The sequence below is a fragment of the Cavia porcellus genome, unplaced genomic scaffold (genome assembly GCF_034190915.1).
Source record: "Cavia porcellus strain 051 isolate PalLab524CR breed Dunkin Hartley unplaced genomic scaffold, mCavPor4.1 scaffold_1, whole genome shotgun sequence".
Classification (NCBI taxonomy): Eukaryota; Metazoa; Chordata; class Mammalia; order Rodentia; family Caviidae; genus Cavia; species Cavia porcellus.
Genome location: NW_026947484.1, coordinates 76,041,915 through 76,065,183, shown reverse-complemented (window position 1 = coordinate 76,065,183; position 23,269 = coordinate 76,041,915). Strand labels below are relative to the sequence as shown.

Sequence of the window (23,269 nt, the reverse complement as noted above, 5' to 3'; positions counted from 1 at the left end):
TTTCACTTGCATATTCATTCATTTTCCTTGCAAAAGTTCTCTCTTTCTCCATTTTCATCTCTATCTCCATCTGCATCTCCATTTCTGTCTCAAGGTGGGGGGCAATTCTGCCATCAGGATGACTGCTGTTGGGCTGGAGGATAGAGCTTGCTGTAGCTTGTTGAATTCATTGGTTGTTCTGAAATGACTCATCTGGGAAGAGCAAAGGGGTTTTACTGAAAGAAAGGTTCTTATTTAGTAAGTCTGGAGTGGGCCTTGAGGTGCTGCATTTCTACCACATGTGCTGACGATGCCCACTTTTAAGGTCCTGTGAGTCACAGGAGTCCTGGATGCCAGCTTAGGAGAACCCTGGAACCACCTGCGAAGCTTTAAAACCTACTCATATCTGGATCTCTCCCAGATATTGCAAGTTAGTCTGGAATGCAGTCTGATTATTGGGCTTAGAAAAGCTTCCTAAGTGATCCTAATTTGTAGAGGAACCACTGAATTTGATGACTGAAAAGTTGCTTTAAAACAAACCAGGACATGTGCCAACGGCCCCGATCAGATGGCAGGGGAGGAAGATCTCTTGAAGAAGGGTGGAGGCTTCCACTGTTAATAAACACCATTCATTCCACTCTTCTGTCATGGCTGCCGACATCTCTGATGTCTCAAAGCTGTATTTCCAGGACAGTGGTACAAGGTGACCTTAGTCACCTGTCCTGTGGTTCTTGACCAGCAGATTCAGTCCTCATCTTGCCCTAAAGCTGGGAACTTCCTCCCGTCTCCTATGTTCCATCTTTGCAATACTCAAGCAAAGGTTCCTAGGATTTGCTAATGATCATGTGACCCATGTGGTCTGAGCTCGTGAGGCAGATTGGGCTGGTGCCTTCATCTGAGGTTTCCTGGTTACTAGCTCATGCAGATTCCGAGGTATTTCTGCCACCTTAGAAACATGTGAAGCAGTGACACTCCTTGCCTTGGCATTTTCTTTTAAAAATTCACACGTGATACAGTGGTAGAAGGCAAAATGACCAGATTCTCTTTTCTGATGTCTCAATGGAAGAATGGTTTGTGTGCCTCATTCACTGCTTTAGGTGAAATCTAGAGGGAGGCGGGCATCAAGATTTCGATCTGGGGCAGATCGTGCCTTGGGCCTAGTATTGCCTGAGGAGAGGAGAGGGGAATGGAGGCCACCCAGCCTCTGCACTGCTGCCCATTTTATCTACCCTGCCAGTGCCTGTATTTATCACTGTCTGCTGACCGGCTTTTTAGGTGCAAGGAGTTTTCCTTGCCCTCCTCCCTCCTGCTTCTCTGTACCCACCTGCCCCTCTGTACTTCCTTCCATGGCTTCAGAGAAAGCGGGGAGGGCGTTCAGATTTTATGTTTGTTTGTTTTTTCTCCTTAGCTGTAGGACTTGATATTTTCAATTTTGGAAAAACTAAAAGATAAAGAAACTGTGGGGTTTTTGTTAGCTTTGTTTTTGTAAGGAACAAAACAAAACAAAACAAAACAAAATGAAACAAGTAATGCTTTTCAGGGGCCTGTTGCTGACCAATAAAGAAGCCAGTTTTGTAACTATAGAGAGAACCTGGCCGTAACCATGAGTGAACCTCCAGAGTTCTGCTTAGCATGAATGGATAATTTCTCCAGTGTCCCCATCACATGTTGTCACATAGTGGCAGGAAGAGAATTCCTAACTAAAGGGCACAGTCAAAATATGAAGAGGACGCAGCTGGCCAGGGCCCCTACTGTGTGAGTTTGCTCCTAGGTCCAGGAAGCTGGAGAAGCAGAGTAGTATCTTATTCTTTTTCCTTGAAAAAGTGAGGCCCTGAGTGAGGGCCAAACTAAGTACTTGTATGGTTCAAGCAAGCCCCTCGGTGGTCAAAAACAGACTGCAGATATCATTGAGCCATGTCCTATCCATCGGTTAATAATGGACTTCTATATATGAATGCTTCAGATGATGTTGGAGACCCAGAAAAGGACAGACAAAGCCTGAGCTCCTTCTCTCCCTCCTCTCAACTAAAGCCCACTCAGTTCCTTTGGCCAAGCGATTGATTGTACATTGACAGAACCTGGGACACTTTGCAATTTATACATCTGCAATCCCCTATGGCTTGGACTGATTTTGTTTGTTTCTGGATGGTTTAGATTGGACGACTGATTATTGGGCAGAACGGCATCTTGTCGACCCCTGCAGTTTCCTGCATTATCAGGAAGATCAAGGCGGCTGGTGGAATCATCCTGACAGCCAGCCACTGTCCTGGAGGGCCAGGCGGAGAGTTTGGAGTCAAGTTTAATGTTGCCAATGGAGGTACGTGATTCAGAAAATGCCACAATCGTAAGCTTCTTTCCTACTGTATTACCACATTGTTTTTTGATGATCCTCTTATGGTAGTCAAGCCAGGTGGAGAGGAAGCAATTAGCTTAGAAGACTCTAGAAAGTTACCCAAGGTGATGAGATAGGAAAGTAGCATACCAGGCTCTCAGACCTATTTGGTTGGTCTCATGGTCTCCTGAGCTCCTCCAATAAATGATTGAATAGTTTACACTTATCTGACAGAGGTGGGCTCCAAGTTATAAATTTGGGACATACCCTGAAGGCCATTGAGGCTGTTTTTCTCATTTTACAGATAAATAAATCAAAACCATGAAACCTAATTTGCTGTAGAAAGTCATATGGTGGCTCAAAGAAAGACGTGACTTTTAGTTCAAGCCCTGGGCTTGCTTGCTTTTTATTTTTTTAGTTTTATTTTTTGGTACCAGGGATCAAACTCACGACTGCACGCTTGCAAGGAAGACACTTATGCCACTGAGCTAAATCCCCAGCCATGGGCTTGCTTTCTTACAGTGTTGGTTTTCTTTTAGTGAAATGCACAGAATTACTTAATTTGTTCTTATATTTATACATATTTACACTAGCAAGAGGTGGAACATATGTATAATGATGAATCTCTTAAAAAGTGAAATGTAACACCAAACAGGGAGAAAAATAAAGGAAAATACTATGTATCTACTACCTCTGTTCCATTTTTCTATTTTTTTAAAAAGCAATTTAAGGAAAAATTCAGCATGAGGACATTTCATAGCTACACGTTTATGTCTCTCTCAAAAAGAAAGACATGTTCCTTTGTAACTACTGTACCATATCTAATAGTAATAACCTTGATTCTCTAATCTCATCTGAAATCTAATCCGTGGTCAAATTTCCCATTGATCTTCAAAATTTTGTTTACGGCTATTTGATAAGTAGAGATACATCTCCAAATTATAAATTTGTTTACTGAGACTCTTGCATGTCTTTTAAACAGTAATGCTGACTGAGTGCTGCATTTTAAGCAACAACAGTTATCATTATGAATTATTCCTGGTCCCTGGTGAAACATACTCTGGAAGGAGTTTATTACTTCTCCCTCCTGGAAGCACTTTGAAAATTATCCAAACAATAAACTTCATTCATGCTGAGTGTTAAACATATTCCATAACCACAAGCAAAAAACTACGGCAAATTCACACGTGTCTAAGTCTGTGTACTACAAAAAGAAAACAGATTTATGCAGCTCTCAGTTTTAGAGGCTAAACGTTCAAGATCAGTAGCCTCACCTGTTCAGCTTCTGGTGACGGCCTTCTGGCCTCATCACAGGATGGTGGAGGGCATCATGGTGGAAGTGCATGCAGGTGGAGAGAACAGTCAGGCTCATAGTGAGACAGAAAGCAGAGGGAGTCAGGTACCAGGGCTTCTCTTTTATCATAACTTGCTGTCTCAGGAACTAACCAGTGTCTCACAGGAACTACATTAATCCCTTTTAGGGGTGGTACCCCAGCAGCTTAGCCATCTTCCACAAGGTTAATGATGGTTCTACCACATCAATTCCATCACATTGAGGTCAAGCATCTAGAACATGAACCTTTGGGGGATACATTCAAACTATATCCAAACCAAAGCAATTATATACCCATTTTGTAGACAGAATCACAGGAAGTTTCAGTGTAGGGTGAGGGCTGAATTTATCAGTTAGCCTTTCCCTATGCTGAAGATCCTTTAACATTTGTTTGTGTCTGCATATCTTAGCCTTATTGATGAAATTGACATTCCTCATGGTGTAGAGGGACTCAGTTGGTTTTTTCTTACTCAATGTAGCATAAGTTCTTCTAGCATCTTTCTTTTGCAGGCATTCATCTCTTCTGGTTGTGTGCTATAAAAATACATCTTGGAGATGAAAGATTAACTGTCCCTGTAGACAGAGGGACAGGGCACACATTTAAGCCTTTAAAATATGGTCAGAGGACAGGAACATTCAGAGCATGTTTTTAAGTGGAAGGGAAGATGAGGACAGTGTTGAGGAGAAATGGAAACAGTGGAAATTGCTAATGTTTTAAATACCTACAATAGGCTGGTACCCATCTCAGCACATTCCATATGTTTAATTCTCATAGTGATCTGATGAAGTAAAAGAGGAATCAGATGATTAAAAAAGCTTGACTAGCATCACACAGTTAGTGAATTGTGAAGCAGTTTACATCCTAGATCCCAGGAAAGGGGCAGAACTTCTACAGAAGATAGCAAAAATGAGTACAGATGTAACTTCGAGGGGCACAGAAGTTTTGGGAAATGGTTGCCTAAAGCTGTTCAAAAAGCACTAAGAAGTGTCTCTGTCAATGTGGGACAAGACTAGAGAAGAAACTTGGGGTAAATGAAGATATATTGCAAAAGGTACTCTGGGGGCCAAATCACTCCTTAAATGTCAACTTGACTTTTTAAGGAAATGCATCAAATATTTCTAGTCAATTCTCATTTTAAAAACCTAGGAGTGCAAAGATGGTGACCCTTGTAGAGCTTTCAGGGATAACAAACAGCTGACTGTGGCATGAATGCCAAAGATTGCATGAATGCCACCACTGGATCAGGGAGTGAATTGGGGAAAGTAATTAATTTACCTGGTTACATTCATACATCAACGAGGCAGCAGAGCTGGCAGTAGAAATTATATTTTCTTTTTCTGCGTGCACTTGGGAAACTGTAGTTTAAATCTGGAATCCCTCACTTCTGTCAAGTGAATATCCTGTTTGTGTCTCATATCCTGAATAAAGCTGATTACATAACCAGGTCTCCCTAACAGGTGTGACACTATTTTTAGGAGAGATGTATCATTGCTTAGAAGTAGATTAAAACAAACAAAACATGTAGGTTCTTAGCCTACAGAGAACAGGTGAGGGTGACCAAATTTCCTCCTCAGTAGATGAATATTGTATAAGGAACTCTCAGGGCAATTACACCTGGGATCTTCTGTTGTTTAGAGAATGAATGAATCTTTGTTCTTCCGGGTGAAGAAGGATGTAACATTTCTCTGGCTGAAGTGCATGAGATTATTAAAAAATGTATTTTGGGTGTTCACATTTTAGGTCCGGCCCCAGATGTTGTCTCAGACAAAATATATCAGATCAGCAAAACTATTGAGGAATATGCTATTTGTCCTGATCTTCGAATTGACCTATCTCGACTAGGAAGACAGGAATTTGACCTGGAGAACAAATTCAAACCGTTCCGAGGTAATAGATAACATATTTTTAAGAAGTCAGAACAACTGCATGGAAGGGTGCCTTACAAGGGGCATATACAGTGGAGTCCAGGTGTGCATGTGCGGAGTGGGTTTTTGGCCTGATAATGACTAGTGGTATCCACAAGGGAGCACACTCATGGAAATTACTGAGTCACACTCTGAAGGGTGACTTTGCAAAATAGGTGGAAACTGTATTTGATGCAGAAAGAAATGGGGGTGACCAAATATTCATATCTGAATACTTTGAAAAGCCATTTCCCAAACTCCATGTCATTTTCCACATAGGAAAAAAAAATTATGGTGGACTTGATTATAGTATTCCTGAAATAGAGTTTGAGTTTCCAAAACTGGTCTTTGATGTTCTGACCAATTAAAGTGAAGATGCGGAAATGGCTTAGTTAGGAAGACTGTTAACCAATCAACGGAGTTATCAAAATTCCAATAGGAAGTACATGTTTCTTTTATAAGCCAGAGACATGTGATTCAGCTTAATTTAACACACAATTATTGATACTCTCTTTGTATTGGTATTATATTAGGAGATTTTACAAAGGAATTCGTTAACTGCCAAATGTATTTAAACAAGTGGTTCAAAAACTAAGAACCAGAATGAAATTGTTTTAGTGTCCTTACAAGTTTGAATACAGTCTGTGGCATCCTTATTGTACGAATAATGTAACTCAGCTGTAAAGTTAAAATCCTGGTTCATGGCCACACAAATGCTTTTGTGCAGAAAATCTTGAAATGTACTGTGCAGGCATCTGAGCATTGGGCCATTGTTGCCAAATCTTTCCAGCTTGTGAGCAGAATTTACTGCAGTACGGATCCTCGCTGGAGGGGCCAGTGCCATGCATGTGTGTGCACACACATGGAAGGGCTAGGCGTGTTACATTAAATGGATGATTCGGATGTGCTTGGCTGCGTGTGGTGGAAGGAATAGGCTGTAAAAGGACTGGGAAATTCCAGCCATTTCAATCAGGACAAAGCTATTTTTCCTTTTTCTGTTTGTTATCCTCACATTAGTTGTAGTTGTCCAAGAGACCCACATCTCAGAGCTCAGATTCAGGCTGTTTACTGCAGCCACTTTGCTAATTAGATTATTGCCTTAAAATGCTGCTGGTAACTAGGAGGTGAGAGGAGCAATTCCTTGGTTCCCAAGACAAATGTGGAGATAATCACTGGAGATAATTTACGTGATATTAATTGGGAACAAATCAGTCCTTGGCATTTCACCTTAAAATGTCAAGAGCATGACCTATTTGATGTAAATTTTCGATTTGTGTAGACTTCTGGCTTCCTTGTTTTTCATGTTTCTCTTTGGTACTGTGTGTATCTGTTACAAGTACCAAGTGTTTTTTGGCAAGTGGTTCAATAATTGAAGATTCGGAATGAAATTACCAAAATTATTACCTGAAGTTATTGAATAAAACTTCGAAAGTACTTGGGGCATAATGTTTTATTTATTTTTTGAAGTATTGGGGGTAAAACTCAGGGCCTTTTCACTGAGCTACTCCCTAAGCCCTTTTTTATTTTGAGACAGAAATTCACCAAGTCACTCAGGCTGGGCTCAAACTCCCAACCCTCCTGTCTCAGCTGCCCACAGTGCTGAGATAACACGTGCGCTATCATGTTTCATATTATAAATTAAATGTGACATAAATTTATATAGTATAAAATTAAGCATTTTGATGATGTTGATGCACAGTTTTATTTGAATTAATTTTTAATTTTCTAGATTAGAATTCCTCTCATTTTAAAGGATAACTAAAAATAGTCCATGTTCTTTAAAAAGTGATAACATTAAATTAGGAATTTTCAAACCATTGGAATACAATGATTTACATGTAAGGGAAAGTATTTTTAGATATGTATTTAACAAGATGAAGGGGTAATTTCATATCATATGTTAAAACCTAAACTGCTAAATATTACATCTAGATGTACCGAAAATTATTGAAGGTAGATGGATTGGTAATGTCTTCAGAGCTTGTTTAACCATTTCAGAGGTCCAGAGGGGTATTTAAAAGATGAGGCAAAAGGGGTTTAAGGGAGGAGGGGAATGAGAGAAAAAGGAATCAAGATACATCATGTACAGGTACAAATTCCCTATCACGAATGTAGTCATTATATTTATCTAAATGGTACCAATAAACTTAAAAAAAGAGAAAGAATAAAGGAGTCTAGGTAAGAATTACAAATAAATGTAATGCACAATCTAAGGTTTGATCCTGAATCAAACCGAGAGACTGAAATTTAACATAGGCTATATATTCAATAGTCCTATTCTAGGAATATACTATTTCATGAATAATTGAAAAACTTAGAAAAACATTATTTATAAATTTTAAAGTTAATTAAAAGCACTGCTTTTAAAATTTAAAGTAAGATAAAGTTTTTTTTTTTTTGGTCTCTTTCCTTTTTATCAGTACTGGAGGTTGAACTCACGACTGCCTGCTTGCAAGGCAGGAGCTTATGCCACTGAGCTAAATCCCCAGCCCCTGTAAGATAAAGTTCTAGTTTCTAAAAAAATCAAACATTTACCACTTCTGGAAAATTACTTTCCGAGCTTTATGTACCAATTAACAAGTTTGAACAATGTGATTTATTTTTCAAGTAAAGATAAAAATATTTATCTTGGATTCCTGGTAATTAAATGGTACCGGACATGGGAGAGTATTTTTGCTTCATGAAGATTTTCAGGTATTTGGCCCAGTCCTGGGAGCTGGGTATGAGGCAGGTACAAAACAGATTTCATGCAAATTCAGAGACACTGTAAAGCTTCTGTCACTACTTTTGTACTTGGAGCTGGTGGGCATAATGCATTTGGGAAATAGGGGTCACTAGTGAGGTCACTTCTTTCTTTGTTTCATACCAGCTGAGTTGTTCTTTGGCAGAGCCCCGTGGGAAAGGCCACTGGGTATGCCACGATACCTGCCTGCATTGCTCTGTGTGCATTTTTGGGGCAACAGGTGGTGGAAAGAAGGTGCAGGAAACACACAGCACATTCTGTCTTATTTTTATGGTTTTTCACTTAAAAGAAGAATTCACGACTTGATACTGTTGTTATCCATTGATTAAAAGCTTTGTAATATTTTGTTATGCTTTGTTTGTGATCTTGTTTGTAAATGGATGCGTCACTTCCCAGGAGATGTGAGGGGTTGTGGTGGGCTTGTGCTCACATTCCATACCCCTGGATTAGTGATTCTTTCTTACACTTTTAGAAAGTCAGTCTCCTGGCTATGGTCATTGACACCTGCTTTGTTTCCCCATTGCCAGTGGAGATCGTGGACCCCGTGGATATCTATCTCAATCTCCTGCGGAACATCTTTGACTTTAACACCATCAAGGGTTTGCTGACTGGGCCCGGCCAGCTGAAGATCCGCGTTGATGCTATGCACGGAGGTGAGCTTATGGTTTTCCACACATTTCTGGGAAACACATATTTGGGAGACCTCTCCACATGTTGGGTTTCTGAGACTGAAGAAAGATCCACTGATTCATAGATACACAATTTATGCAATTTGTAATGTACTGGGAAAGTATGAGACTCCAATTTCTTTCTTTTGGGGTAAATGAAAATGAAAGTTGAGCAGATAAATTTGAGGATATGCTTATGGGAGTGTGGAGTGGACTAAACATGTGTCTATTTCAAACAGAGTCTGTTATGAAAATAGTATGTTCCCCAACTCCTTTTTTCTTCCAACTTCCTACTGTCTAGAGCCAAACTTTTCCAACTTTTAAAAAAGTATTCATTTTAGTTTGTATCTCCCTTTTACTAAATACTACAAATATACATCTTCTTATTAATACTCCAGTTGTAAGAATTATTGAATTCCTACTATAAAAAGTTTCTTTTGTGGGCCTTTGTAGTCAAACCCTTCCCATTTTGCCCAGCCCTTGTAACTATTTTTCTGCTTTCTGCTTCCATAGTTTAGCCTTTTCCAGAAAACCATATAAATGGGGTCATAAAATCTGTAGTTTTTCACTTTGGTTTTCTTTTCAGTGTAGTGTTTTTGAGATGCATTCATGCTGTTACATGTATTAGCAGTTGTTCTTTGTTACTGCTGTGTAGTATTCCATTGTATTGATACACCACAGTTTGTTTATCCATTTGATAAATGCTAGAAATTATGTCCCACTAGTTTGTGGTTATCACAAATAAAGCTGCTATGAATATTCATGAACAAGTCTTTATGGGAATGTATGCTTCCGTTTGTTTTGGATAATGACCTAGGAGTTATATTGCTGAGTCAGATGACAAGTATGTCTAAATATATAAGAAACTGTCCAAATTGTTTTCCCAAAGTAGCTTTACACTTATGCTACCCACAGTGTATAAAGTCTTAGATTCTCTGAATCTTTACCAGTGCTTGGTGTGTTAATCGGTTTTCCCTTGCTGTAACAAAACACCCAAGAAAGTTCAAGGAGGAAAGGTTTATTTTGGCTGATAGTTTTCGAGCTTGCAGTCCAGGATGAGCTGGCTCCGTTGCTTTAGGCCTGTGGTCAGGCAGAAAAGTACAGTGGAGGAAAAATGCTCATTTCATGGAAGAGAAAAGGCTTGCTGTTGTTCCTTCTGACATCCACTCTTTGAATGGTGTCAGCCACATTCGGTAAAAGTCCCCCGTCAGTTGCTTGTGCCACGTGGCAGTTATCAGCAGAGACTCTCACAGACATACCTGGAGGTGCGCTTTGCCAACTCCTGGGTGTTGGCAGGGTTAGCTGGTACTTTCCCCCTGCTCAACTTCAGCGATTCTTTTGCCTTCTTAATCTCTGATAAATATTACTAATACAACTTTCAAAGTTTTTGTCTCCCAAGTTCTGTTTCCTCTGGGATTCTTTTTGTGTGTTTCAGTGTCATGTTAAGTGCATTTTTCAAAATCGTATTGATCCTTGAAGATGCAGCATGTTTAAAATGGAGTCACTTAAAAATCTGTAAGGAGTTTTGAGCTCATGGTCTTATCTTCCATGAGCTTTCTTCCAAGGGTTTTGGGTTGAATAGTATTGTTTTCTCCTGTTAGGCTCATCCTATTCCCCAGAAAAAGATCTTTCAGGTTTTTGCTTTAGTCGTGTCAGGCCTAGAGAAAACACAGCTCCTCTTTCCAGATAGTTCGAACACTATTTCTGGGGCTGAGCTTCTTTGCTTGGCTTGTACTTTATGACCATCTCTGAATCAGTCATTCCGGTGGAGGAACATGGGTCACGGAATGAGCAGACCTAGGACAACTACTTGGCCATAAAGGCAGTGGGATTTAGCCCCAAGCAAATTGTTTGAATTTAGGTGGGAAAGGAAATGGTTTTCCAAAAGAAACCCCAAATGCTGCTACTAGAGGAAGAGAAATGGGTGCTGGCCGGGCAAAATCCAGAGGTGTTTACTATTTGAGAACTGTGTTATATAGGTGGCAAGTAAATGAAGGCGGTCCTTTACAAATACAGCACTTCAGCTAACAGGATTATGTGGCGGTCTCTGCTGTGCCTTGTGTCCTAATTTAGGCTCTGTTTCCTCGCTCATAATGTTCCTTCCATTTGGATGGCCTCCTCGCCACTTGTCGCATTTACATTCTCCCATCAAGAATCCTCAGAAATGCTGCATCCTCCTGGAAGTCTTACCTGTGGTCGTTGCTTCTCTTAAACCAGGGATAGCTGAACTTATTCACTTCTCCTCCTCCTCTTCTTCTTCTTCTTCCTCTTCCTCTTTGTCCTCCTCCCTCCCCTTCTCCTCCTCCTCCTCTTCTTTAATTTTTTTTTCACTTTAAAGAGATTTTTTTCTTTTGGTTTTTGAGACAGGGGCTTACTTTGTAGTTCAGGCTGACCTTAACCTCACTGTGTAGCCCAGGATGGCCTTGAACTCACAGAGATCATTCTTCCTTGGCCAGGACCTCTCTTTTAGTCTTACTGTTCCAATCACTTGTCTATGGATTTGACTCAAACTACTAATAGATTAAGGGTCTCAGAATTTAGAAATGATGTACAATATTGCCTAGACACTTCACTCTATGCAATTGTGAAGGAAGGCTCTTTAGTACTTATTTTGCAAAATTTGCTTGGTTTTGTAGTATAGGATGCTTCAGTGATTTTTAGTGTCTAATTTTAAACTGCTTACACAAAGAACATTGCTAAAAACATCTATTTTATATATATATATATATTCAACTAAAGCATTTAATACATGAAAAGAGTAGATAATGAATCATTGTAATATAGTTGGTTTGTTTCTAGAAATATTTTAGAAAACTTTGGGGAGAAAAACTTCATCTAACTGGATTCTTGAATATATCTTCTATGTGCTAACACAGTCAAGATACTATTGTAGATGTTTAAAGCATGTGGAATTTATCTTTTCCTTGTGGGCTATTAAATGCTTTCTTGTCTAACCACAACAAAATACCATGGGAGAGGATCCTGCAAATATTTCACATCATTGCTTATCTTTTTTAGTTATGGGACCTTATGTAAGAAAAGTTCTCTGTGACGAGCTGGGAGCTCCAGCCAATTCTGCAATAAACTGTGTTCCCCTTGAAGACTTCGGAGGGCAGCACCCTGACCCAAATCTGACGTATGCAACAACCCTCCTGGAAGCCATGAAAGGAGGAGAGTATGGATTTGGAGCTGCATTTGATGCTGATGGAGTAAGTTGAAAGTTTTCCATCATCTGACCTCCCTACCATATTTTAAACCAAGCGTTGGCAACTGTAGAGTTAATGACCACGTTTGCGGCCTGTGTGACTGGACCAGATGGCCCTAACTGGCCAAGCAAGAGTTTGCATGTTAAAGGGGTAAATACTGCAATTTAATAACCTTCACTGTTCTTATTTTCAGGTTAACGTGTTATAAAGAATTTCCTTTAAAAACCTAGCAGTGTAGTAAGTCTTAATTTACAGCTGGTTTTGTTGAAGGCACCATAGTGAGGTACCTTCAGCAGCGGCAACTGCTGTTCTCATTCTGCTTGAGGAGAAGGAGAATTAGGTCCCTGGAGTTCTGAGGCGTGGGGTGGTCCTTCACTCACAGCAGGTGGGACACATTCCTGGTCCCGTCACACTTTTGGACACTTGCTATTCAGAGATTTCCAAGGTTTCCCATGCCCTCTTGGGCCTCATTCAAACTGTTTCAGGTTGTTGAAGACTGCAGTGAAGTGGCGTGGGCTGGTTACGGGGATGGGCGGCCGGCAGCGGATGTTTCTGCTGGATGATTTTCACACATTCCTTCCCGCAGGACCGTTATATGATTCTTGGCCAAAACGGCTTCTTTGTGAGCCCTTCCGACTCCCTGGCCATCATTGCCGCCAACCTCTCTTGCATTCCGTATTTCCGTCAGATGGGGATTCGGGGATTTGGGAGAAGTATGCCGACCAGCACAGCACTGGACAGGTAAGCAAGACCGGCAGCCTGAAATGCTGGGAAACAGGGAGTCCCCTTTGTTGGTGGCTGACACTCATTCTCTTGTAGTCCACTGGGAAGTCGTTCAAAGCATGGGAACTTAGAGATACAGAGTGGTGTGCTGCAGCGATAGAGGCTTGGGCAGTCAGGAGGCCTGAGCTTCCTTCTCGTTTCTTATTTGACCTGCATGCCTTTGTTTCTTTATCTGTAAAATGGGGATAATAACACTATCATCGTTATATGGCTTGTTGTTGGGTATGAATAGCACATCTTGCAGAGTACTTAGTATTTGGCAAATGTTTCATAAATGCTTAGTAATAGGACTTATTAAATCTGCAACTGTATAGAAGTGAAGTGGAGAGGGCATGGAATTGGACGCCAGATTATATTGCTATTCACAGGTTAGGGTTTACTCCTATTAGCGCTGCCAAAACAGGGAGGACACTTGATGGGTTTGTTGTGAAACTGAAATGAGATCGTGTACGGCAAGTGCCCGCTAGGAGATTTGCTTAGCAGGGTCTCAGACAGTGTCAGATTTCTCTCTCCTTGTTCTCCTGCCTACTGTCTTATCTTATGGAACTTCAGTGTCTCATTTTCTTTAACAGCATATAAGTGTATAAAAACAGGACATGCATGGTAGAAAGTTAGGAAACACAAAATGTGAACATCATACCCTTCCCTGAGTTACCCACGTCGATAGGTACACTTACGTTCCTTACTAGATCTCTTCCTGTAAATATAAATATATATCACACAATTTAAACGCATAAAAGTGTACACAATAAATATGTACATTATATAATACCAAAAAGAGACCAGAAAGGACATACTTCATGTAACCTTCTTTTCCTTAACTATCCACAATCTCCATCTTTCAACTAATACATTTTTATGTCGTCTGTAACCAAACATATACCTGTATCCCAGGTATCCCCAGAATGTCTTTTGTGGTTGTTTTGACCAAAGTAAGATCAGCTCCAAGTTGCATCTGCTTGAGTCTGAGTGTTTCTTCAGCCAGTGTAACTGTTTCCCTTTTGTTTAATGACAGTGATTTTTGAAGAGAACTCACCAGTTTTAAAGTTGGGCTCATTGTCTTTTTCTTGCTGATTTGTAGCTTTTTATGTTGCCTAATTGTCCTTTAGGATGTGTATACTGCAGACATTATATTTGCCTGCTGCTTGCTTCTCCATTTCTTAGTGTATTTGTATAAGCAGACGTTTTAAATTTTGATGAAGTCCGGTTTATTAATTTTTTCTTTTAGTAATCAATTATATGGTTATTATGTATATTTTCGTCCTCTTCAATAAACACTTGGTCCATAGTCAGAGAGATATTTGTCATTTTAGAATCATTGTAGTTTTATCTTTTATATTTGTGTTTATCATGGTTTGATTACGTTTAGTTAATTTTTATGTATGTATTATTTTTAATTTATGCAATTGAAGATTATTTTTGTTTGTCATATCCAGTTGTTCCAACTCTTATTTGTTAAGAGGTTTCCTTTCCTCTGAGTAGCTTTGATGATTGTTAAAATTAAATTGACCATATGTATGTGAATTTATTTTAGGATTATGTGTTCTGTTTCATTGCCTTATTACAGTGAAACCAGCTGAATCCTCCAATACCTTTTTCTTCTTTGTTAAAAAAAATATATATATATATATATTATTCCTAGGTCCTCTGCATTTTTATATTCATTTTAGAATAAGTGGGTCAGTTTCTACCAGAGCCTGTTGGGATTCTGGTGGAGATTGTGTTGAACCTGTGAAACCATTTGGAGAGAGTTACATTTTAATAACATTTAGCCCATGAATGTGTTATATCTTTCTATTTAGGTTTTTATAATTTCTTTTACATATATTTTATAGTTTTTAGCATAGATGCCTCACGCAGTTTTTGTTAAACATATTCCTATTTTTCTGTTGTATTTTTGGGGGAGGAGGTTGTTTTTGTTTTTGGTTTTTTTTTTTTTTTTTTTAATGCCAGGAATCAAATTCATGACCTTGTGCTTGCCAGGCAGGGGCTTATGCCACTGAGCTAAATCCCCAGCCTCTGTTGTATTTTTTGATGCTGTTATAATATTTTCCATTTTTTCTGTTAATGAATGGAAACTTAGTTGATTTTTGTATTCTTTTTGAGTTTTGTAAATTGCACATGTATTCTTTTACCAGATGGCAAGAATCACATACCTTTTGGTCGCCTGTCACTACCTCTCTCCTTCAGGTGGTACTCACCTTAAGTTCACTATATTGAGCTCAACTTGATTTAAAATTTTAGTGTAGTAGCACCACAGAGCGACGTGTTTACCTTTCTTGACTTACAAAGAGCTCCTATTACAAAGAGCTCAGTAAAAATGTACAGATTAGAGCAAAAATTGACCATTTGTAGAAATTTAAAAATTCAGAGTCATGTGAGATCCTGAGTACTACTTAATATTATAGAATTCTATTTATTTTTTTATAGAATTCTATTTAATGTTAATACTTCCACATATACCTTATTTTATATTTGAGAAAGAACTTTCACACATTTTCATTTTGGCAAAAATTTTGTGAGGAAATTGAGGTGGCCATTTTTGTCTCCTCTGAAAGATGTTGAACCAGAAAGTTTAAGCATCTCGTCACACGGCTAGAGATGGACAGGCCTTGACACAAGTGTTCCAATATATAATTTACTACTGCATCTGCCTAGTGACTGCAATTAGATCAGGAAGGGCCTGAGGAAGCAGTTGAGAATATTGTCTGACCCCACTGTGGGGCAGCCAGCAGCTTCTCAACAGTAGATAGGAGAGGCTGGCTTCATTCTGACAAAAATTCCCCCCAAATAAAATAAAACAAAGTAAAAAAAAAAAAAAGGTTCATTTGTCCTTTTTTCTTGTGGAAATTTCCCAGTAGTTCTTGATTTCACTTTATTTCCCTTTCCCAATAAATCTCTGTTTCAGTCAGAAATCAGAAGCCTTGCTCAGAAATTTCACAAAGGACCTGTTCTGATATGTGAGTGACCGTTTAAAAGGATTATTCATGCTTGCTGGTTGAGATTCGGAATTCTGTGGGGCTCTGACGTGGTGATTTGTTTTGGGTATTTGATCTGTTGTGTAGCTCCCCAGTGCATTCTCATGATGGACGCTTTATCAGCCTTTTTCTTCCTATGTAAAATAAAGGCAGCTTTAAAACACTGATCTTGTCAGTAGTTTCCTACAATTTAATTTCCTACAATTTAATTTTTAAATTGAGAAAATCAGAGGATTGTGTGCATAAATGCTAGGCTTCAGGAGAATAACATTGAATAGTCAAAACAGGTTCAATGGCTTACTTGTGGAAACGCCTGGGACTCCAGATTGGGGAAGAGGGTTGCACCTTTGAACTGATGAATTATTCAGAAAACTTTCATTGTCCACAGGTAACTGTTGTTCCCTAAGGGAAGACTTTCCATGTCTACTCATACAGTGTCGCTAGAACAAGGAAGCTATTTAGCTCAGAATAATAAAGTTTCATCCTTGAAAATGGCATTCTTTTGGGGCTTTGTCATTGTGAATGTGTCTCATGTGTGTTTGCAGATGAGTCTGTGTTGCTGAAAACATTTTGGTTCAAAGGATTAGAGAAGTAAATACCATCCAAAGTATACTTGTGGCCCAATGTCCATCTCCATACTATGTGGAAGTATTAAATAATCCTCTGTATCATCATCCTTCAATAATGTTTACAAAGGTCTGTGCTCAGGGCTGTGCCGAATGCTATGCAAATCAAGGCAAACATGCAGGCTTGCGCCCTGCCCGCTAGGAATGTTTACACAAGCTAGCATCCTTGGCGACATCCGAGGAGCCAGATATGAGCAGTCTGTTTTGACTACAAGAAAGCCTGTACAAGGACCACACCCCTAAATATGGTGGTGAGGAAATTAGTGTTCTCTTACCCTCTCTTTTCTCTTTGTGCTACCCTTATTCATTCACTTAGGAAATACTTATAAAAGACCTTCTATGTCCTAGACGTGGTCCTCTGCCATGAACTTGCAGTCTATTGGGGAAGACAGAGAATAACAAGAGAAGACAACGTCTAGAAATGCGTATTTTAGTAACACAGGCTGTGGGGAAATGAACTCAGTGCACTAATTATTGCTTAGGATGGGGCAAGCTGCTTAGAGAGAGTAGCCAGGGGAGGACTTTCCCAGGAGGTCAAAGATCAGATACATGCAGCTGGACCTGGCTCTGATTCTGGGATTAGAAATGACCCACATAACACATGTGAAAACACTTATTCCTGACACCATGATCTACATCTATTGTTTGCCAATTCCTAACCTAAAACGTGTTCCAGTGTTTTATCTTGATCTTACTCAGCTAGTTGTCTGAACTCAGACAGTGTTAATCCCGCAAGTATGCAAGTATTTACTGATCTCTGGTGACCTTGGAGTTGCCACTTCTTTTCAGTCTGTTGTTTCATCTCCCAGATAAGTCATGATGTACAACAATAATGGGAAACAAAATGATGTGAATAAGTATCTGATTACTGAGTCTCCTGTACATTGTGTCTGCTATAAAACAGTGGAAATTATTTTACTTCAGCTTGAATCTTCTATATTAAAAATAACAACAGAAAGAAAAGTAAAATGAAAAATCCCTTTATTATAGCAGTTATTGCCCTGCAACTCTTCACATATACTTTGTTAGGATCAAAGCAGGAAAGAAATGGTACCAGCAAAAGGGGTTTACTACAGAGATTAGCAACCCTCAAATCAAGAAGGAATACGGAAGCACCCTGGGACAAGCCATGGCAGGAAACCCCTAGGACCTGGGTCAAGAAGAGGAATTAGTGTAACCATCACCCAGTGATGCCTAGCGTTATGGAAGATGGGCTGTGGGGCAGAAATAGTTTGTCAGAAAGGAAGAAAGACCTGTCACCTCTCTTTTTCCATCCTTAATCTCTAGCTGTGCCTTCTGTTGACCAAATCCAGCTGGAAGCCAGGGTGCATTGCTGTGAATTTCTGTTCTGTGCAGGAGAGCAGAACCTGGAGTGAAATGGGGGTCCCATGATAGAAGAGGGCAACGGGCAAGCACAGAATAATCAGGGCAATCAGCTTGATAGCCAGTGTTCTTGGAACTCTCTACTTGTTCTTGGAATTCTCTATTCAGTCTCTCTCCCTGGTTTGAGACCTGTGGCATAGAAAATTGAGTTAGTCAGACCTGCCGGTGACTAATCCGTTTTGTAGTTGGTCCAGTGGAAGGTTCATTTCTTATTATTTTGAAAACATAAATGTGATTTTTTTTTTCTAATTGACTTCTCACCCAGACATGCACAAAAATTGAGTATCCTTTTGTTTGTGTATATTGTTGTTTTATTGCGTATGTTTTAATTATTGTGCCGTGTAATTTGCATTTGATTTCTTTTTTCTACTGAAGACTGTTCCTAGATCCTCTTGGTGGCCATGTATGCATCTAGGGTATGTGACTGCCACGTGGGAATGCATGGTGTGCATCCTGGATATCTTGCCTCTCACTTTGCTCAGACTCTCGCTTACTTCCTGTCAAAACAATGCCTCACAGTTCCTGTGGCTGTGTTCCACATTTTTTAGCTGTATGTCCAGGAGTGGGATTGTTGGGACCTTGGAGGTGTCTATAGTTTCTTTAGTCATTCTTGACCAAGCAGTTCGATTCAGAATGCCTTCCCTGGTGCACTTCCAACACTTGCTCAGTTTCTGTATCTTCAAAGTCAGGCCAATACTTTATGTATGCAGTTTTGTAATTTTTCCAGTATAAATAGATGCGGAAAACCATACTATTGCTAGTTTAATTTTTCACTTCTCAAATTACTAATGAGGTAAGAATCCCTTCATATGATTTGGGAACTTCCTTTTTTTACTGAGTGTTCCTGTCCTTTGCCCATTCTCTTCAGTGCTCCTTTTGTGTTTCTCCGATGAATTTTCAGGCATTTCTTACATATCCAGAGATTGTGCTCTTGTAATTGTTAAGCACTTTGAATTTCCCGTTTTTTAGACTAAATTTTGCTTTTGAGTTCTATCTCCAAATCAATGTCAGCAGACAAACCTGCAGTCAACAACTCAAATTTGATGTGTGTAAATAGCAATGTTTCTATTTTTTCTTTCTTTAGTTTACTATCTGGGTAAATTACATTCTGATAACTAGTCTTGGAATATAACTAGATTTCTACTTCTCTCTCATGCTCAGTGTCCTTCTAGTCACTGAGTTTTGTTGGAAAAACTCCAGTCAGAGATTTTTGGTCATTCTTTTAGCTTCATTCCTACTTTTCTTTGCTACTTTTGATTCTTGTACTTTTTTTTTTTGCCCGAATTATTGTAATTGTTAATGAACTGTACCTATCTCATCTTCTCTATTCTAGACTACCTCAAAGATAGCTGTTCTAAAGCAGAAACTTGTATCCTGTTTCTCTCTCTTGCTCAAAATCAAAGTGTGGCTTCAAGTTCTTGCAGAAGGAGATCTCATTTCTTGCCTGTACAGTGTGCATATCCTCCTGATGATGAGCATCCCCTCCTGTCTACGGTAGGGGATGTGCTATTCCCCAGATTCCACGGCTTCTCACACCCTCTGCCTCTGCACATGCTTCTCTCTTTGAAATGTGTTTCTTTTGCTCTGATACACTCTGCTTTGTTCGTCATTCTCTTTTAAAGCTTGAGTCAAGCAGCACTTCCTCAGTCAGTCCTCGTTTCATACTGTTTTCTCTCTGCCACAAAGCAGTGTGTGGAATTTACTCCTCCTGGATCCCAATGTCATAGTCATCATGGGCATTGGAAACATTCACTTGTCTGTTTCCTAATGTCCTGGTTTCACTTGGATGTGTTCATTTTTCTATTGCTGGAACAAAATTACCAATTACCCACAACTTAAAGGAAAGGTTTATTTTGGTTCACAGTTTCAGTGAACTCAGTCCAAATTTGGCTGGCTCAAAGGCAGAAACATCATGGCAGAATGGTATTGAGGAAAAACACTGCCACCAGGAAGCAGAGAGTTAAGGGAGATGGTGGGGACAGCAGCATACCCCAGATCATGCCTGGTGAGTAAAGTGCCCCCATGACCTCATCATCTTCCAAACACAGGAGACTTTATATCTTCACCATAGCATTCCACCCCAGGGCCCCAAAAGGCTCATGTTCATCTCATTAGGCAAAATATATTTAATTCATTTCTAAGAGTTGCCAGAGTCTTAATTCCAACTCTACTGAAAAGTCCAAATCTAAAGTCTCTTTTGAGACTCCAGGCAAATCTGAGCTTTTAATAACTGTAAAAATAAAAAAGTTAAATATTTCTAATATAGAGTGGTGTGGGGTAAATATTCTCATTCTGAATGGGAGAAAGAAATAGAGAGGATGAAATTGAACCAAAGCAAGACTGCAACCTATTCGGGCAAATATTAAGTGTTTTAAGTCCATGTCCAGTGCATGAGGCAAGCTTTTGGAGACTCTGCTCCTATAGCATCATCAGTTGCAGCTCTCGTGGCTCTCTCTCGGGGTGGCTTCTCCCACTGACTGAATCTTTCCTCAGCGGATGTTCTATGTTCCTAGCATCTCTAGCTTCCTTGAATCTGCTGAGCTCTTGGCTTCTGCCTTCTCATGGATACATTTGACCTCTTAGGCCTTCTTCTGAAAGCTGGGTAGAATATTCCATGACCCAATAACCTGAATTCTGCATGTTTGTAAAACCAATACTGCATGAATGATACCAAGGTCTGCTGCCATCTTGAGCAGTAGACAGGCCCCCTTAGGTCATGGCTGCAGCACACTGTAAAATGAGTCACGGGGAACTAATTGCCTAGTTGGTCCTTCTCAGAGCAGGGGGACTTGGGGTTATCTCTTCAAATGAAAAGTTTACAAATTTGTACCCTTGAACCTGTGAAGGGTGGGGTCTTGCTGATTTTTGTGATGCTTTTAAGTGGTCTTTTCTGTTATTCTGATATAAAGTATTTGCTTTCTTTTTTTAAATAAAGACTTTATTTATTTATTGTGTTTTTGAGACAAGCTCTCACTATGCAGTTCAGGCTGGCCTTGGTCTCACTTTGTAGCAGAGACTGGTGTCAGACTTGCAAAGATCCTTTTGCCTCAGCCTCCAGAGTTGCTAGGATTACAGGCACGCATCTCCATGGTGGGTTTTGGTTTCTTTTTAATGGTAATCTCTGCAGTCCTACTTTCCATTGACTTAACTTTGCAGGCACTTCTTTTCTCATGAAACTGCAAAACTTTTCATTTCTACCTTTGCTCCTGATTTTTACTGTAGATTTGACTTAAGTTGGTAGTATTCATGCTATATTCTGAATATTGGGTTGCTTTGAAATTTCCTCCTTCAGATTAATTAGTTCATTGTCCTTAACCTTAGTCTTCCACAAAGTCTCAGGATATAGACATAATGAAGACAAGATTTCTGCCAGGATATAATATACATGGCCTCTAGTCCAAACTGCTAGTAGTCCAATTGAAAAATCCCGAGCCTGGGCTTTACTCTTCATGTTCCTATCAGCATTCTGATGTTTTGAACTCCAACTAGAATCTCTCATTAATCTCTGCTGACAGCATTTTAAGCTTCTTTAGCCACCATTTATTCCCATACCTCTCTAAACCCCAGTCCTAAACTAGTTCTAAAGATTCTGAACCATGTGGTCATGTATAGGCCCAGCACAACTCTACTTGTCTGGTAGCCGTGTCTGTCTTGGTTACTTTCCCATCACTGGGACAAAACCTAACACCTGCAGCTTAGAGGAGGCAGGGTTTATTTTGATTCATTGTTTTAGTGGATTCAGGCTGCTGTCTACTGAAGCAGAGAGTAAAGTGAAGAGCTGAGGAGGAGAATGTGTCCTTCCAAGTCACACCCCTAAGGATCCACCTCCAGCGAGGGCCTGTATCCTAACAGCCATTCAGCCACTGAACTCAGCAATGGATAAATTAACTGATAATTATATTAACCCCATGATCCAGTCACCTTCCAAACACAAGATCTCTGGGAATGTTTTAGAGCTAAACCATAACATTGGCACAGAGCGTGTTTTTTTGTTTGTTTTGTTTCATTACTGAGAATTGAACTCAGGACCTAGCACTTGCCAGGCAGGCATTGTGCTGCTATACTACATCCCTGGTGCTGGGAGCATGTTCTTAATAAACATTTACTAAATTAATGAATGAGATTTTTTCCCTTTGTGGATACTTTTTATTTTTCAGAAATACTAACTACAACTACACAAATCAAATCAGATAATTTTGAAACTTCATTGCTATGAAATAATAACTTGCTTCCTTTGATTTCTGTACAAAGATAAACTTGGATGATGTTTGTTTACAAAGGAAAATATTCCTGAGTTATAAGAAGAGAATGAATGGTGCATGATTACCAATCTTCTTTGGGTGTTATAGGACTGTGCCTGATGTATGGTTTTTCCTTTCCAGTTAGAGGAGTTTATAGGGAGGTGGATTCTTAGTACTGATAGCGTATTGGAGCCCTTACCACATGTGACCAAATCCATGTGAGATAAAGGGAAGGAACCATGTAGCATTTATCTTATAGATAAGAATTAAAAACTCACTGTGGCTGAAATTGAAGCTCTGGATGGTTTGTGCCTTGCCATGGTAAAGGTGATGAGGAATTAATTTGTTGCTGGGACATTTAGATGATGTCTAGCACTGTGTCCTTCTATAGTTTTTGTGTTCACTTACTGAAGGGTGCTAAGAATAGTTCCAGTCTCTTATCTGATGTTTCTAAGAGTTAATGTCTACTGCAAAATTGCTTGAGTCTATATTTAGTAGAGCAGATTTATGTATTAGTGGGCTAGCATGAGAGAAATAACTGGATGTGAAAACTAGAAGCTAGGCTGGGGATATGGCTCAGTGGCACAAATTCCTGCCTGCCAAGTGTGAGGTTGTGAGTTCGATCCTCAGTACCAAAACAAACAAACAAACAGACAAACAGCTAGAAGCTGCAGGAGCTTTGTTAATATTTGATAAACAGTTTTTCAGAAGCATCTGGGATTTCTGCTATCTGATTTTGTCAAAGAAATTCTATTGGATGAGCAGTAATTCAAAATACATTTAGTTGCTATCACCATTCCGTATGTATTGAAAGATGAACCTTTGTCTGATGTATCTGAAAGGACTGTTGGTCATTCCTTAATTCCGTCTCCACAGGAGCACTGCCATGGTCTAGGTTATTCAGCACCCTGTGCTTACCCCTTCCTATTTTGTCCCTTGTTGGCCTTTACTGAGTCCCTTTGACCTTTGATAGACTCAGCTATACTGAAAGAAGTCCTTAGTATTACTCTGTGTAATTGGAGATTGAAGACCATTTGAAGCCGGAGTTTCAATGCCATCTGGTCTAGAACATGTTACTAAGTGGCATGACAT

At 39.6% G+C, this 23,269-nt stretch overlaps 1 protein-coding gene across 2 annotated transcripts in view; it reads left to right on the top strand.

Annotated features, from left to right (window-relative positions):
• The window catches only part of Pgm5 (phosphoglucomutase 5), a 173,222-nt gene that overhangs the window by 17,116 nt on the left and 132,837 nt on the right, over positions 1-23,269 (top strand). For both annotated transcript variants that reach the window (XM_003472198.5, XM_063250243.1), the window contains exons 2-6: positions 2,134-2,296; positions 5,386-5,532; positions 8,820-8,945; positions 11,979-12,169; positions 12,753-12,907. In XM_003472198.5, coding sequence (XP_003472246.3) covers positions 2,134-2,296; positions 5,386-5,532; positions 8,820-8,945; positions 11,979-12,169; positions 12,753-12,907 — 782 coding nt within the window. The remainder of the gene's footprint in view (positions 1-2,133; positions 2,297-5,385; positions 5,533-8,819; positions 8,946-11,978; positions 12,170-12,752; positions 12,908-23,269) is intronic.